General features: G+C 43.3%; 1 protein-coding gene across 1 annotated transcript in view; it reads left to right on the forward strand.

Moving 5' to 3' along the window:
- The window catches only part of LOC146036580 (ADP-ribosylation factor-like protein 13B), a 103,759-nt gene that overhangs the window by 23,883 nt on the left and 64,198 nt on the right, over positions 1-15,678 (forward strand). Inside the window, exon 3 of the mRNA XM_083160536.1 lies at positions 12,114-12,184. Within this exon, the coding sequence (XP_083016662.1) occupies positions 12,114-12,184 (71 nt within the window). The remainder of the gene's footprint in view (positions 1-12,113; positions 12,185-15,678) is intronic.

Here is a 15,678-nt window from a genome sequence, read left to right on the forward strand (position 1 = left end):
TACTTCTGGGCAGTATAAGGTAATATATGTACAGGTTCAGTATCCCTTATCCAAAGTGCTCAGGACCAGAAGAATTTTGGAAAATGGATTATTCCGTATTTCAGAATATTTTTATATTTCAATGATGTATCTTGAGGTATCTTGCATTTATGTTGTATAACAACATCATACACATGAAATACAAACACATATATTTTATTTGTGCATAAAACAAGGTTTCAAAACATGAAACAAAGTTTGGTACTATCTCAGGTACTGACTTTGAAGGCCAAGCAATCATTTTCTGGCACATATATAGTGCCAGTTACATATCATGTCCTCAGTAGTGTTGTTACAGATGTCCCCAGTAGTGCTTTTAACAAAAACATTGTTTTTTCACTTTCTGGAATGTACGGTTTTCGGAATAATTTGGATAACGGATATTTGGATAAGGGATACTTGACCTGTATAATGTATAATTATAGCGCACTATATAGAACCTGAGCCCTAGAAAAGGTGAGCAGAGGGGCCCACTGTGAGTTTCCATAGCACCCCTATGGGCCAGTCCAACCCTGAAGTAGTACATATTAATTTTGATGATAATGATGCTTTTACATTCAGTTTTTAACTTACTGTATTTCTAGGGTTTGCTGGGAAATTATTTATTAACTGTTTCTTACATAGCACAGCAATTTCTGCTGCACTTTTTGATTGCAAACAATGATAAAATAAACTAGGTAGTAATAGACATTCAAAAAGGTTGGAGGGCACTGTTCGCAAACTTATAGGGCCTACACACGTAGAGATTTTTTATGAGCGATCTGAAGGATATTAGGTTGCTCAGCACACTGCATGGCGATGTGTGCTGAGGATCTGTCAGGGCCAGTGTTCTCTGGCCCTGACAGAGTCTAACTAGACTTATCCAGCATGCTGGATCTTAATCGCCAGGCGATCATGACGCTATCGCGGTGGCCAATACACACGGAGTGATGTAGGGGCATTTTCCAAGTGATTGATTCAAATTAAGTCATGTTGTTAAGAAAACACCATAAAATCGACCCCTGTGTATGCCCCATTACAATCTATAGGCAAGCTTACAATCTATACAAATTTGATCAAGTTAGATTGTATTACTGATTTCTGACAATTTAAATTTGTTCAGCAACATTATTAAATATAATCACTTTCACAAACCTTTACATCGATACTATCTACCTTTTTTTTTTTTTTTTTTAAATATGTTCTTTATTTAATTTTACACAGAAAAAAAAAACAATACAATTCATGTCTTGGAGATAGATAGCATTACATGTCATAATGGTCTTCCAACAATTCCCAGAACATGATTAAATAATAAATACATACATATATCCCGCCAACTCCCACCCTCCTTACCCCCGCCTTAGAGTATCCTCCTAGTTATTTAAGTATAATCTGTTAATGTCCTCTCCCTCTTCCCCTCTCTTTTTATTTTATATTTTTTAATATTTTATTAATAAATTGATAGTGTTACCTCGTGATATTTCAAATTCTGTAATATTATCTAATCCTGATGCTACCATGACCTGATAATAAAAATGTGGAACAGTGCATTAATGAATTCTTTCTTTTGTGCATTTTTTAAATTAATTTTTCTTAATAGTTTTCATTGTGAGCTAGTAGCTTGGTTTGCGTCTTTGCTTACCTCGCCTTCTTCTTTCAAATCTAATATCAATATAAGTGAGTTCTATCTAACAATATCATTCTGTGTGTTTCTTCCGGAAAAAAAAAAAAAATGCGTGTATCCCTGCTACATTACCCCATAAATTTTAGTGTTACAGGGCATAGTGATAAGGGTCTTAACAACTGCTTTTGACCCAAAGAGGAAGGAAGGGGAGGTGGGAGAGGGGAGGAGGGGGGGGACGGGGGGGGGGGGAGGGAAGAAGGAAAAGGGGAAGATCTATAGATCACCTCCAAAATGTTCTATCCAACGATGCCAGACTTTTTTATACTTATACAGGGCATTCCTGTTAATGTAAAGCTGTTTTTCCTGCCTCGCAGTATAATTCACTAACTGCTTCCAACATGTTAGATTAGGAGCTTTTTTTGCCAGCCAACTTCTGGCTATTATGACCTTTGCCAATGAACATGTATTCTTAACATATTGTCGGTCTCCTATTTCTATTTGTCTAGTATCAGAGATATTAAGGAGGCAGCTTCTAGCAGTCAGAAATTCCCTCGGAATGCCTGTATCTATCAATGTTTGTGTAATTTTCTCCCAAAAGTCAGTCACCGACTGACATTGCCAAAGAAGGTGGAAGAAGGTGCCTTCATGTATGTTACATTTGGGACATAGGGCATTAGTACGACTCTTAAATCTAACAAGGCGGGTGGTGGATAGATACGCTCTATGTGTAATGAAAAACTGCACCTGTTGCACCCTAAGGGAGTTAGTGGAGGTCTTGACTGAGGTCAGCGCATTACGCCATTCTTCCTCATCTATAGGTCCTAAATCTTGTTCCCACTTTTTCCTTAGTAGGTCCATTACATCCTTCCCTTTATCTCGGTTTAGTCGTTTATATAGTCGGCTTGTCAAATTTTTTTTCCCTCCAATCCTCATTACAGTTCTCAGCGGGGATTCCTGTATAATGGGCAGCCCCCCTGTGAACTGGGTGTCAAGGGCAACCTTCAGCTGAAAATATCGAAAAAGGTAGGTATTAGGCAGACCGAATTCAGCTTTAAGTTCTGAAAAAGTTTTAATACGTCCCTTAGAGTATATCTGCCCAATAGATGTGATAGAGTATCTATTCCACACTTCCCTGACCTGTATTGCCCTGAGTTCTCTAAAGATCAATGTATCACCCAAAGGATGCATTGGATCAAGCCCCCTCATGCCCACCAACCCGTCTGCCTCCTGCCAAACTTTAAAGGCTTGCCGTACCAAAGGAATATCCTTGGGATAAATAGTAGTTTGCAGGATTCTACTAGCTGGTGGACAGTGGGGCGTGGTCAAAGCAACCACCGCCAAGGCCATATCATTATCCTCATCCTCCAAAAACCAAGATCGGGTTTGCGCCAATTGAGCAGCCAAGTAATAGAGGCGAAAGTCCGGGAGCCCCAGACCCCCCGCCCTCTTATCCATCATTAATTTATTAAGCTGTACTTTTGGCCGTTTGTTATGCCAAATAAACGAAGATAATTTACTATTTAGTTTCCGAAATATTATTTTAGGGATAAAAATAGGGGAGTGTTGAATTATGTATAGTAGCTGCGGAAGTACCGTCATTTTAATTAAATTAATCCGACCAGTGACTGTGAGAGGTAGCCTACTCCAGGTTTTAAATTTATTTTCCAGTTTAACTAATAATGGGGCCAAATTATACATAATAAAATCCTCTGTATTTCTAGTGATCTGAATTCCGAGGTATTTAAATTTAGTGGACCAGGCTAAGGGCATAGGTGAAGGAAGTGAATGAGTGGGTGTATTGCCCAAATATAAAATGTGCGATTTGCTCCAATTAATTTGAAGACTTGAAAACTTCCCAAAACTTGAAATTAATTCTATGGTGGCAGGAAGTGATGCCCGGTAGTCAAAAAGATAAATTAACATATCATCAGCGTATAATGAAATTACATCAGACTCCTGGGCCATACGCAGTCCCTTTATCGTGCTATGTGTTCTAAATAGGCATGCGAGAGGCTCAATTGCCAGTGAGAACAGCAGGGGTGAAAGAGGACACCCCTGTCTAGTTCCCCTGGCTAAACTAAAGGCCGCGGAGGTCCAACCATTCAGAGAGACCCTGGCAGTGGGTCCACTATATAGTAGTTTTACCCACTTAATATAGTTGGCTCCAAAGCCATAGGCCTTCAGAACTGCCCAAAGATATGGCCACTCCACCATATCAAATGCTTTAGTGGCATCGAGGGACAGGATGGCGGGTTGGCTATCTGGCTCAAGAGGAAGTTGTAAATGTGTATGTAGCCTACGTATATTGGTCGAGGTAGATTTTCCTGGCATAAAGCCGGACTGGTTGGGGTGTATTATTTGGAGGATGCATTTTTTTAACCTATTAGCCAAGATTTTTGCCAGAATCTTGGCTTCATTTGACAATAAGGTTATTGGGCGATATGAATCAAGGGCACTTGGCTCCTTTCCTGGCTTGAGTATAAGCACCAATTTAGCCTCAACCATTGATCTAGGAATCTCTCCCTCCTCAAAGCAATTGATCAGGGAAGTGTGGAGTAGCGGGGCTAGGGTCTCAACATATTTCTTAAAGACTTTAACAGGAATGCCGTCAAGGCCGGGGGCCTTGTTACTTGGGAGATCCTTTATTGCCTGAACCACCTCTTCAAGTTCAATTGGTCTGTCAAGCTGTTGACATTCCAAGCGAGGGAGAAGAGGGAGTTTAACTTGATTAACATAAGCTCGAACTTCTTCCGGGGTATTTTTAAGTTCCGAAGTATATAACTCTTTAAAATAATTGCAGAACATATTCCCTATCAGCGGGGTATCATATATCAACTGACCATATGAATCTTTTATAGGGCCAATACAAGGGGGAGAAGTTTCAGCCCTTGCCAAAAAGGCAAGGAATCTCCCTGCCTTATCGGCGGTCTGGTACATTTTATTGGTTCGATGGCTCAGCAATTTCATATTTTCTTCCTGAATTGCCCTCAGCCAAGTTTGTTGGGCTGCCTGCCAGTTATCTTGTGATGATGCTGATTTATCTTTAAGATATTTTAACTCCAGGGCCATACATTCATCTTCCTTCTCCTGTAGCTTTTTCTTACTGGCCTTCTTTATTTCAAAGATTTGTTTTTTAAATGTACCACGCATAAAGGCTTTAAATGTGTCCCATTCTATCGCGGCGTTAGCCGATCCCTGATTGACTACCCAGAACTCCTCCCAAAGTAATTTAGTATTTGTTTCTTGGACAGCATAATTCAACCACGATGGATTCAGTTTCCAGAAACCGTGACCCCTCTCGGTCACATCAGAGAGTTCCATCAGTAAGGGGGAATGATCGGAAATCCCACGGGGTTTATACTCAACCCCCCTTACTGAGGGCAAAAGGGAACTCGACACAAACATCATGTCGATTCTGGAAAATGTCTGATATGCAGGGGAGAAGCAAGAAAACTGTAATTCTTTCGGGTGCCTCACCCGCCAAACATCAACCCATCCCAGATTTTGCATGAAACTTGAGAAGGCAGTACTACCGCGAGCTGTGGCGGCAGGGCCTCCCTTCCATCTATCCATTTCAGCATCAAGAATATTATTAAAATCCCCAAGACATGTTATAGGTGCCGCAGGATTCTGGGCAGAAAATGCAATGGCTTTAACCAAAATCTCATAAGCGAAAGGGGGAGGGATATATACTGCGAGAATTAAGATTGGAGAGGAGTCAACTATACAATCCAGGAAAACATATCTGCCCCCAGGGTCTATCTCAACACGATTATTTATAAAGTTAACAGTTTTCTTGATTAATATTGACACCCCTCTGGAGAGGTTTGTAAACGAAGAGTGAAAGGCCCAACCAACCCACCTTTGTTTTAATGCCATTAACTTCCCTCCAACCATATGTGTCTCGGTAAGACATATTATATCTGCCCCATACGACCGGATTTGGTTCATAACTAATGAGCGCTTAATCTTATTATTTAGGCCTCTGGTGTTCCATGTTAATAGCTTAACCATTCCTTGGGTTGATTATTTTAACCCCAAATGACAACTCCAAAACATATAGGCGGTTAACTAAATAGGGAGAGGTACTTCGTAGGTCAAAGCCTACAACAAAGTTAAATAGACATACTTTCTTGTCACAATAATACTGTTTTTTACTCTTCAGGCGACTGCTTCCCACCCCCCACCCTGTATAACCTTTCCCCTTAGGTATATCTGTCCCCTTCCCCCCCATAGATAAAGAGATACCAAAAAAATTAAAAAAATACAAAAAAGCCACAAAAAATAAAAAATAAATGACAAAAAGGTGTAAAAAACATTGAGAAAAAGGAAAAAACATGTAGGGGCTAATAAAAAAGTCAAGAGTCACCCCTGAGCAGGGGAGCTCCCCAGCATGATTACTCTCTCAAAAAGGGAGAGAAAAAAAAACCAAAGGACCAAAGTCCGTGTGTCTCCCGTTCGATGTATTTTTATGCCGGCGCCAGTTGCGTAGTGCCTGGAAATCTTGAATCTAGCCACTGGGCAGCGTCTTTAGGGTTTAAGAAAAAAAGTGTTTGACTGTTATCCAACACACGCAGTTTAGATGGGAAAATCATCGAGTAGCTGATATTTTGATCACGTAGTCTACTTTTAATCTCGCCGTACTTCGCCCTTTCTCGTTGTACATCCAATGCAAGATCGGGGAATACTGAGATCTTGTTTCCATTATACATTAATGGGCCCTTGGTGCGTAGTGAGCGCATAATCATATCTCTATCGATAAAATTCAAAAATTTTACTATGAATGTTCGTGGAGGAGCCCCGGGTGGTGGTGGTTTAAAGGGTACTCTATGTGCACGTTCTGCCACAAATTGTGATGAAAAAGAGGTATCACCAAGCGCGTCTTTTAGCAGTTTTTCGATGAATTTTGGGGGATCAGGTCCCTCTGCATGTTCTGGTAAGCCTACAAATCTGAGGTTGTTACGCCTCATTCTGCCCTCCATCTCTGTTAATCTAGATTTCAACTCTGAGGTTTGCTGAGTATAGTTTTTCATTTTTTGAAGCCATTGGGCATTTGTATCCTCAAGGAGCGATATTCGTTGTTCAGCCTCACTCATACGGGCATTTACTGCTTTAAGCTCAGTTTTCATAGATATGATTTCGCCCTGAAGATCTTTGATCTGCACTGATAAACGTGCTTCTGAGCTAGAGATAGCATCTAGTATCTGCTGCAGGGTAGGGCCTGCTACTTGCTCTGGGCTTTTGTGCTTCGTAGGGGTGGACTGGGGGGTAGAAGTCGGGGTCTGGGGAGGGTTGGTGGATTGTGCTCTTGCAAACCGTTCCAGACGGGCAGAGGTGGTGGCATTACCTGTTTTCCCCATTTTAAAACAGTGAAGGGGATTTAAATGCAAGCAGGTAACAATAAACTAGACTTTGTACTGTATATGTTTATGCAACAGCCTCCGGGCCCAATGATTTATTGTCAGACGGAAAGTCCCCTCCACTATGCAGAGTATATAGATTAATATATGACCACAGGAAAAATAACAAGAGAAAAAAAAAAAAAAAAGAAAAAATAATTGCTTTTATACTGCACCAGGTCTCGATTGATTCACCGCTCTGCAGAAGTTTTGCGGCCCTTCAGGGAACCCCTATGGCACAAGTTCGGTGTATCAGGCGTTTTCAGCAATCTCCCCAAAGAAAAAAAACGGGTCCGTAGCCCCTCCGGTAGTAGTAATATGTTGAGTGTCCCACCGACTCGTTCAGGGTAGGGTGCACCTTGGGAGCTTCTGCGCTCAATGGAGGGGGCACACAGAGCCCTCCGTCAGGGACTACCTCCCCCAGTTCACGTGCTGGCGTGTCCAGAGCCAGCGCTTGGAGCTGGAGTTCAAACCCGCGGCAGCCTCTCACCTCTGCCCCGGCCGTTCGAGCGTAAATTCTGGTAGGGAGAGCGTCCACTGTGGGGATAAGGGTCCGCCAAAGTCTGCTGGAGCACCGTCGTGTGTTGTACAGCGTGTCTGCTGCTAGTCGCGTTCACCCCCGACCCTTGCTTCCGGCTAGCTCACACATCACTCCCAGTGCCACCGACGCTCTAGCCTGCTGCACGCCGCTCTATGGCTCTGGATGCCGGCATCAAGTAGATTTGTGCGCAGGAGGGAGAGACGAAGTATCCACTACATGCTGGGGAGCTCAAACACCACCTAACTCCTCACTCCTGCTCCGTCGTGACTCCACCCCGGTTTGACTATCTACCTTTTTAATATTCTCTCTCTCACATTTGCGGGACTGCGCCGATTATCGGATGACTGTGCTCATGGTGTACTGTAACTGACACCCTGCGGCCATTTGGGGGTGGCAATTCTGCATATTCTGGGAGTGTCCCAGAAATCTACAGCATTCACCGGCCTTTAGGAGGGAGGGCTGTTGATCCCATCCGTGACCTCCTTCTCCCCACCGCCATCGCAGCGTTGAGTAAGTCCTGGCTTACTCACCGCTGTGAACAGAGATGAGTAAGCCAATGATTTTCCCTTTATGTGCATGGCTGTGAAAGAATTTGCAGCCATGCACATGGGCAGGAACTCACGTGTGCAGGGTGGTGTGGGGTGTCATTTACCTGATCGCTGAGCTCTGAAGATTTGTAGCACAATGATCAGGTCTGAATCGGACCCATAGCCCAGAGTACATATTTGACTGATATATTGATATGAACAATTAGGGAACAATGATCACAATATGGTTTCACTGGAAATCAACTTCAGTAAATTACATCAAAAAGGATCTGCAAAAATACTAAACATCAGAAAAGCGAACTTTGAATTATTCAGGGAAGCCCTAACAGGAATTGGGTGGGAAACGGTTATGGAGGGAAAAAATGCAGAGGAAATGTGGGATACTCTAAAAAAGGTGCTTGATTCACTAACTATTGAATGCATTCCTAAAGTAACTAAAGGTAAATTCAACAAAAAAAGCCACCATGGTTGGACAAAGAAGTAAGGTCAGCTATCAACAATAAAACCAGAGCCTTTAAATTCTATAAAAATAACTTGAATGAGGAGGCGTTCGCAAAATACAAAGAATCAAACAAAACTTGTAAAGGGGTAATCAAAGCAGCTAAAATATTATATGAAGAGCGCATAGCCACTGAAAGCAAAACCAACCCAAAGAAGTTTTTTAAATACATAAATAGTAAACGTTTAATTAAGGAAAACATAGGCCCACTAACTGATACTAGTGGAAAAAGTGTTACTGAGGACAAGGGAAAAGCAAAACTGTTAAATGAGTTCTTCTCATCAGTATTTACTAAGGGAGAGCAGACTGTGGAATGAACATTTACCACAAACGGGCCAGATCTCATTGTGGATTTCACGCCGAAGGAAATAATACTGAGGCTAAGCAAACTCAAAACAAATAAATTACCAGGGCCAGATGGGATTCATCCGAGGGTATTAATGGAATTAAGGGATGAACTAGCTACCCCCCTACATTATATCTTTAGCAAGTCACTATCGTCAGGTATAGTACCAAAATATTGAAGAATAGCAGAGGTAGTGCCAATATTCAAAAAAAGAAAAAAGGAAGATCCCGCTAATTACAGACCCTTTAGTTTAACATCAATTGTGGGTAAACTATTTGAAGGATTTTTAAGGGATGGCATCCAGGAATATTTAGATCATCACCGTCTACTCAGTACTAACCAACATGGGTTCGTAAAAAATCGTTCATGCCAAACTAATCTACTAGGGTTCTATGAAGAGGTTAGCAAAAACCTCGATAATGGAAATGCTGTAGATGTGATTTTCCTAGATTTCGCTAAAGCATTTGATACTGTCCCACACAAGAGATTGATTAATAAAATGGAGAACCTAGGATTGGGTGAAAATATCTGCAGATGGGTAGGGAATTGGCTATGTAATAGAGAACAAAGAGTGGTTGTGAATGGTGCCGTATCAGATATGATACCGGTACTAAGTGGAGTGCCCCAGGGTTCGGTTTTGGGGCCCATTTTGTTTAACATTTTTATTAACGATATTGGGATAGGGTTACTCAGCAATGTATCCATCTTTGCGGACGATACAAAACTTAGCAAAGTCATCAAATCATCAGAAGATGTCACCATGCTTCAAAATGATCTTGCAATTCTAGATGAGTGGGCAAAAAAATAGAAGATGAGGTTCAATGTAGATAAATGTAAGGTTATGCACCTTGGGAGACACAACCAGTGTGCAAGTTACAACCTTAGCGGAGAGGAACTGGGTAATTCCATACTTGAAAAGGATCTAGGAGTCCAAATAGACAGCAAACTGGGATGTAATGCCCATTGTAATGTAGCTACAAAAAAGGCCAACAAAATTCTGGCATGTATTAAGAGGGGAATGGAAACTAGGGACTCAAGGGTAATTATGCCACTGTATAAAGCATTGGTGAGACCTCACCTCGAGTACGGAGTGCAGTTCTGGGCCCCACACTATAAAAAGGACATCATAGAATTAGAAAAAGTCCAAAGGCGAGCAACAAAGATTATTAGGTGAATGGAGAATTTAAGCTACGGGGAGAGATTAAGCAATTTGGGACTATTTACATTAGAAAAGAGACGTTTAAGGGGGGACATGCTCAACATGTACAAGTATATCAAGGGCCAATATAAGGAGCTGTCACCCACCCTCTTTTCTACTAGAAAGGAATCTAGGACACAAGGGCATGAGAATAGATTAGAAGAAAAAAAGATTTCATTCAGCTAGTAGAAAGAATTTATTTACGGTCAGAACAGTCAAACTCTGGAGGTGGTAACGGCTGGCTCATTAAATGCGTTCAAGTCAAAGTTGGACAAACATTTACTGGAGAAAAACATCCATGGGTACAAATAAGAAATATAATTTGTCTGTAAAATACCAGAACCTACCAAATCAGCAATGGATAATCTATACCAGGTAGACACGAGTGCACAAGTTTAGATTAGAAGAAAGAAGATTTCGTTCCCTCAAAAGAAAAAAAATCTTTATGGTCAGAGCAGTCAAACTGTGGAACTCCCTTCCTGGAGAAGTGGTGTCGGCAGACACACTAAATATGTTCAAAATAAGGTTGGACAAAAATTGATTGGATAAAACATTCAAGGGTACTAATAAGAATCATATTCTGTCTTTTACAAGGGATAAGCTATTAAAATCCAGGTTGAACTACAGATGGGTCGGGATTCATCTTTGCAGGGGATGGCGATGGCGTCGCCATCGCCATCCCCTGCCCCGTCGCCATCTGTATGCCGGAAGGGGACGCGCGCGCACATCCCCTTCCGACGGTGCTGCCCGCGACCGAACCCCCCCAGTATCCCCCTCGGGTCCCCCCCCCTGCCCCTGGAGCGGGAGGCGGACAGTAATGCGTCCGCCTCGCCGCCCGGATACTGTGACGCGCGTGCGTGGGGGACGCGTGGGGGACGCTCGTCACAGTCAGATAGCGGCGCCATGTTGCTGGCGATCCGCCAGCAGCATGCTGCTGGCGGATCGCCAGCAAAGACGAGCCAAGATTCATCTGTAGATGGACGCAAGTCTTTATTCAGCCTTATCTACTATGTAACAACTGGGTGGGAAAACTTAAATGTCCAACCGGTTTTGATTTCTGGCCTGACATATCAAGCTGCTGATCGGTTAGTGAATACAGGTTAACTAATAAGAAGCTCCATTGGTGCGATGGCCAGTTGTCTGCTTTGTCTTTGAAGTGTGTACTCGGTCATAGCCAGCATCAAACCAGGGCTGTCAGACCCGAGTGGTTTTTTCAGTCATTAGTTCAACAGTGTCTAGATCAAAAGTCAAAGGGTCGACACAATCAAAAGGTTGACATGAAAAAGGTTGAAATTAGTTTTCTAATTTTTTGTAAACCAATGTGTTCACTCTTTACCATCCCAGTGGTCACAAAGGCAAAATAAAATTGAGTGACGAGCGTAGCAAGGCACTGTGCCCGAAGCATGGTGAGTACAAAGACACTAAAAAAAGGTGAAAAACTTATGTTGACCCTTTGACCATGTCGACCAAATGCATGGCGACTTTTTTTGATGTGTCGACCTTCTGACTGTGAACCAATAGTGGTCAACCTTTTGATAGGTGCCCACACACTAGAACAATTTTATTGCCAATTGGCCAATGTTTACGGATAATGGGCCAAAATTCGGCCGATATCAGTCGGATGCGCGCTTCCGCGGATCTTTTGCTAAATCTTCTAATCTTACATGCTGCATGAAAGATCAGAATATTTAACAAAAGATCCATAGGAACGCACATGCGATCTTAAGAGAAATCTTTGGTAAGGATGTGCGCTTGCCTGAAATCTTTTCTCCAGGACGGACAAAAGATTTCAAGGCTAATTTATGCGCACATCTTAAGATCGCAGATCTTACTAGTGTATGGGCACTGTCGAACTAACAATCTGCACCCCCTTTTGTCAAATCTATAAGTGTGTAGTTTATGTGTTTGGTATACCTGGCCTGATTTTTCTGTTTTAGGAGTGTGACCGTTCTCTTCTTGGGACTGGAGAATGCTGGGAAAAGCTCCGTTATCAGAGTGATAAAGAAAGGTAAGAAAAAATCCTGCCATATTCTGCAGTCTGCAAATGCATCAAAAAAGTATGCACAACATCAAGCGTGAGCAAGATGGATCTAAACTGAGTAATTACTGGAACAATGGCATGTAGCTCCGTTTCTGTGCTTGCTTGAGGCATGTCAGTGTAGAAAGAATACCCGCTTCAAGGTGCGTACACACTTACAGATTTTTCTGTCTGATCTATCTGGTGGGAACAAAAACCTGGAAATGTATGGGAGCAAATGACAATCAAAAAATTGATCCCAAACGCTTGAACACAGACAGTGATCAGTCAGACCAATTGTTTAAATCATTCTGATATAACAGATTTATCAAAGCATATCATTTTTTCTGTTTTCTTGCATTTGGGTGGACATTTTTGATTGTCATATGCTCCCATACATTTCCAGGTTTTTGTTTCCACCAGATAGATCAGACAGAAAAATCTGTACGTGTGTAAGAATAATCTTTTGCACCAAGCAAAGGGTGTGGTAGAGTACTGATACTAATAATGGCAGCTTTGGCCGGAAAAACAATGGTATAGAGGCAGGGCCGGATTAACAATGGGCCTGATGGAGCTACAGCTCCAGGCCCATTCTGTAGCCGAGGGCCAGGGATTTCCAATGGACCAGGCCCCACCTCGCTAGACCCCCGGGAACCGGAGATACCACCAGGCAAACCTGGAGCATTTTGCCCATAGGATAACATGGGACCCGCTAATTCCGACCCCCACCCGGTTCCAACAGCTACCAGTTCCCCCTCTGGCATTACAGAAGCTTGAGGTTGATCTCAGTCAAACCCAAATTTACGGGCCTTCAATCTAATACGAGGCTGGTCCATATGGGTTCATTGGTTCCAGAGATATTGCGGGCAGATTTCTGTGGAACCAAACGGCCCAGTTTCATGGGACCAAAATCATTCGAAGCCCACTCAAAAGTTCATGTAAATGGGTCAGTTGGTTCTAAAGATATAGCTGGTTGGTTAAAGGGGGGGGGGTGGTTTTCTCTCCCCCTCACACCAGAAAAAGCAGGGACTAGGCTGGTGTAAAATGGGTGAGCCTGGGAATATCCCTGCATGATCCTGGGACCATATTTCCTGGTAAGTCCCTGCATTTTCTTGTGTAAAAGGGGTACTATTTCAAATAGCCGGGACCTGCAGTGCTCTGAATTCAGCCGGGCAGCCCCCTGCTCTCTGCCTGGCTGTCAATGGCTGTCATGTCTGCCCGACGGAGGCTGTCCCCCAGTTACTGCGAGCATATATTCCCCCTTGGCAATGAGCATGGAACCCTTGGCAATGAGCATGTAGGTAAGCAGCACTTATATAGCATTTTTTATAGGCGTTTATGGTGTTTGGCATGATACATAATGGACATTATTGTGTGCGGCTTAACATGTAATGGGCATTATAGTGTGAATTTTTAATGCGCACCTGCGGCGCGCAATGCCCCTGTTTATGAAGCATATTGTGAATTTTTGCTCAATCCGTTTGGTATAGTGTGAATTTTGGCTCAATCCATGTGGCAAAATGAGATTTTTGCCTGAATCTGTGTGGCATATTGTTATTTTTGACTCAATCCATGTGCCATAGTGTGAATTTTGGCTCATTTCATGCAGCATAATGTGTAAGATGCTAGTACAGTATAAGCGGGTTACTATTGTGTTGCATGATTTGTATAAGGGGTATATGGCGTGGTACACTTAGGTGACCATATACAAGGTGCTGAAATGTTGTCTACCAAGTTTTAGCTTTCGGTATTTTTTTCTATGATTGGAGTGCCGCCTCACCACGCAAGTATCTTAGGACATCGGCATCCTGCGGGTGCACCTTTGGAGGGCACCCGTTAATATATCTCCCTGCATTTTTCCTATGCCAAATTCCTGCCTTTTCCAGGCATTTTTAATTAGTTGAAAGTATTTACACAGAATAGAAACACACCCATGAGCAGACCACTCAACCAGAACACTGGTGCCGGGGGAGGGGGGGGTACCTGTCCTGCGGCGCTGTCCGGTGCCGGGGGAGGGGGTTACCTGTCCTGCGGCGCTGTCTGGTGCCGGGGGAGGGGCGTACCTGTCCTGCGGCGCTGTGTATTTAAAGCTGGCGGCGGAGGCAGCGAGGGGTCCCTGCAGTCAATTAGAAATAACGAGCGCTATCCGCCGGGCTATGCGGAAGCGCTTCTGTTGTGAAAACACTGGCCGCACGCTGATTGGCTGAGATCAGCGTGCGCCGTGCTGCCAGTGTTTTCACAACAGAAGCGCTTCCGCATAGCCCGGCGGATAGCCCGGCTCGTTATTTCTAATTGACTGCAGGGACCCCTCGCTGCCTCCGCCGCCAGCTTTAAATACACAGCGCCGCAGGACAGGTACCCCCGCGGCACGGGGGGGGGGGGGGGGGCAAAATGCCGCCCTCCAGTGGCCTGGTCACACCCCCACGTTATTAGGTGCTGGCCCCAACCCCTATTATTGCGCATAATAGGCCCTTGATAATTTTCAGCTCCAGGCCCATTTATTCCTTAATCTGGCACTGTAGGGGACACTAACAAAAATCTTGCCTAGGGCATCAAATTGGCTAGAGCCGGCTCTGTCCATATATTGTATGTCTGGGGTCACAAGCATGATTTATTTATTGTTTTGCATACAGTGGGGCAGATTCTTGGACAAATTGTGTTGTAATGCAATTGCTGCTAGTACATTATGTTATTGTTGCCTTCAGGTAAAATTTTAGGGTTACCACCTTATCCCTTTAATATTGGACACATATTAATTACACAGGTTCTGTGGCCGATTAAAAAAAACAGTTGAAATGGAGTCTTGATGGCTGTTTTAAAAAAACAAACAAAAAACAGTTGAAATAGAGGAGGTTATTCTGGTTGGTGCGTACATTTCCGAAATCTTTCGGAGCTGTGCACATTTCTGTACGGTATTAGTAAGAACAAGTACGGAGACCTTGCGTGGCACATGCGCATAGCGTTGCTCACGCATGCGCAGACGGCTAAAAAACGCCATCCGAAAGAATTTGGAAAATTACGCATCGACCAGAATAAGGCCCAGAGTCTTGAAGTCAGCAAGCCACAGAACCTGTGTAATTAATATGTGTCCGGAATTAAAGGGGTAACCCTAGTCAATTTACATGTAGCACAAAGATTTCAGATTGAACACACCCCTCTCAAATCTAAATTTGACATCTCTCTCACTTGCAGGTCAACAGGGTTTTGCCAAGGTACAGACATAAGGGGCATACATGGTCGATGTGAGGGCTATTTCTAAGTGATCTGACTAAGCTGCTTAGAAAATAAGCACAGGTGCTCCAAGTGTATGCCCCCTGGCAACAACAATGCACTGTACTGCACGTTGCTGTTGCATGACTAGATTTTGACTGCATGCAGTCAACAACTACTCATCTCCACAGAGTTCTCTCACCAGAGACCGCTGGCCTGCATGGATCACTCAGCACACGTGTCTGGTGCATCAAGGGTGTGCAGCAATGTGTGTT

The sequence above is a fragment of the Crinia signifera genome, chromosome 9, assembly GCF_055691185.1.
Source record: "Crinia signifera chromosome 9, ASM5569118v1, whole genome shotgun sequence".
NCBI classification, from domain to species: Eukaryota; Metazoa; Chordata; class Amphibia; order Anura; family Myobatrachidae; genus Crinia; species Crinia signifera.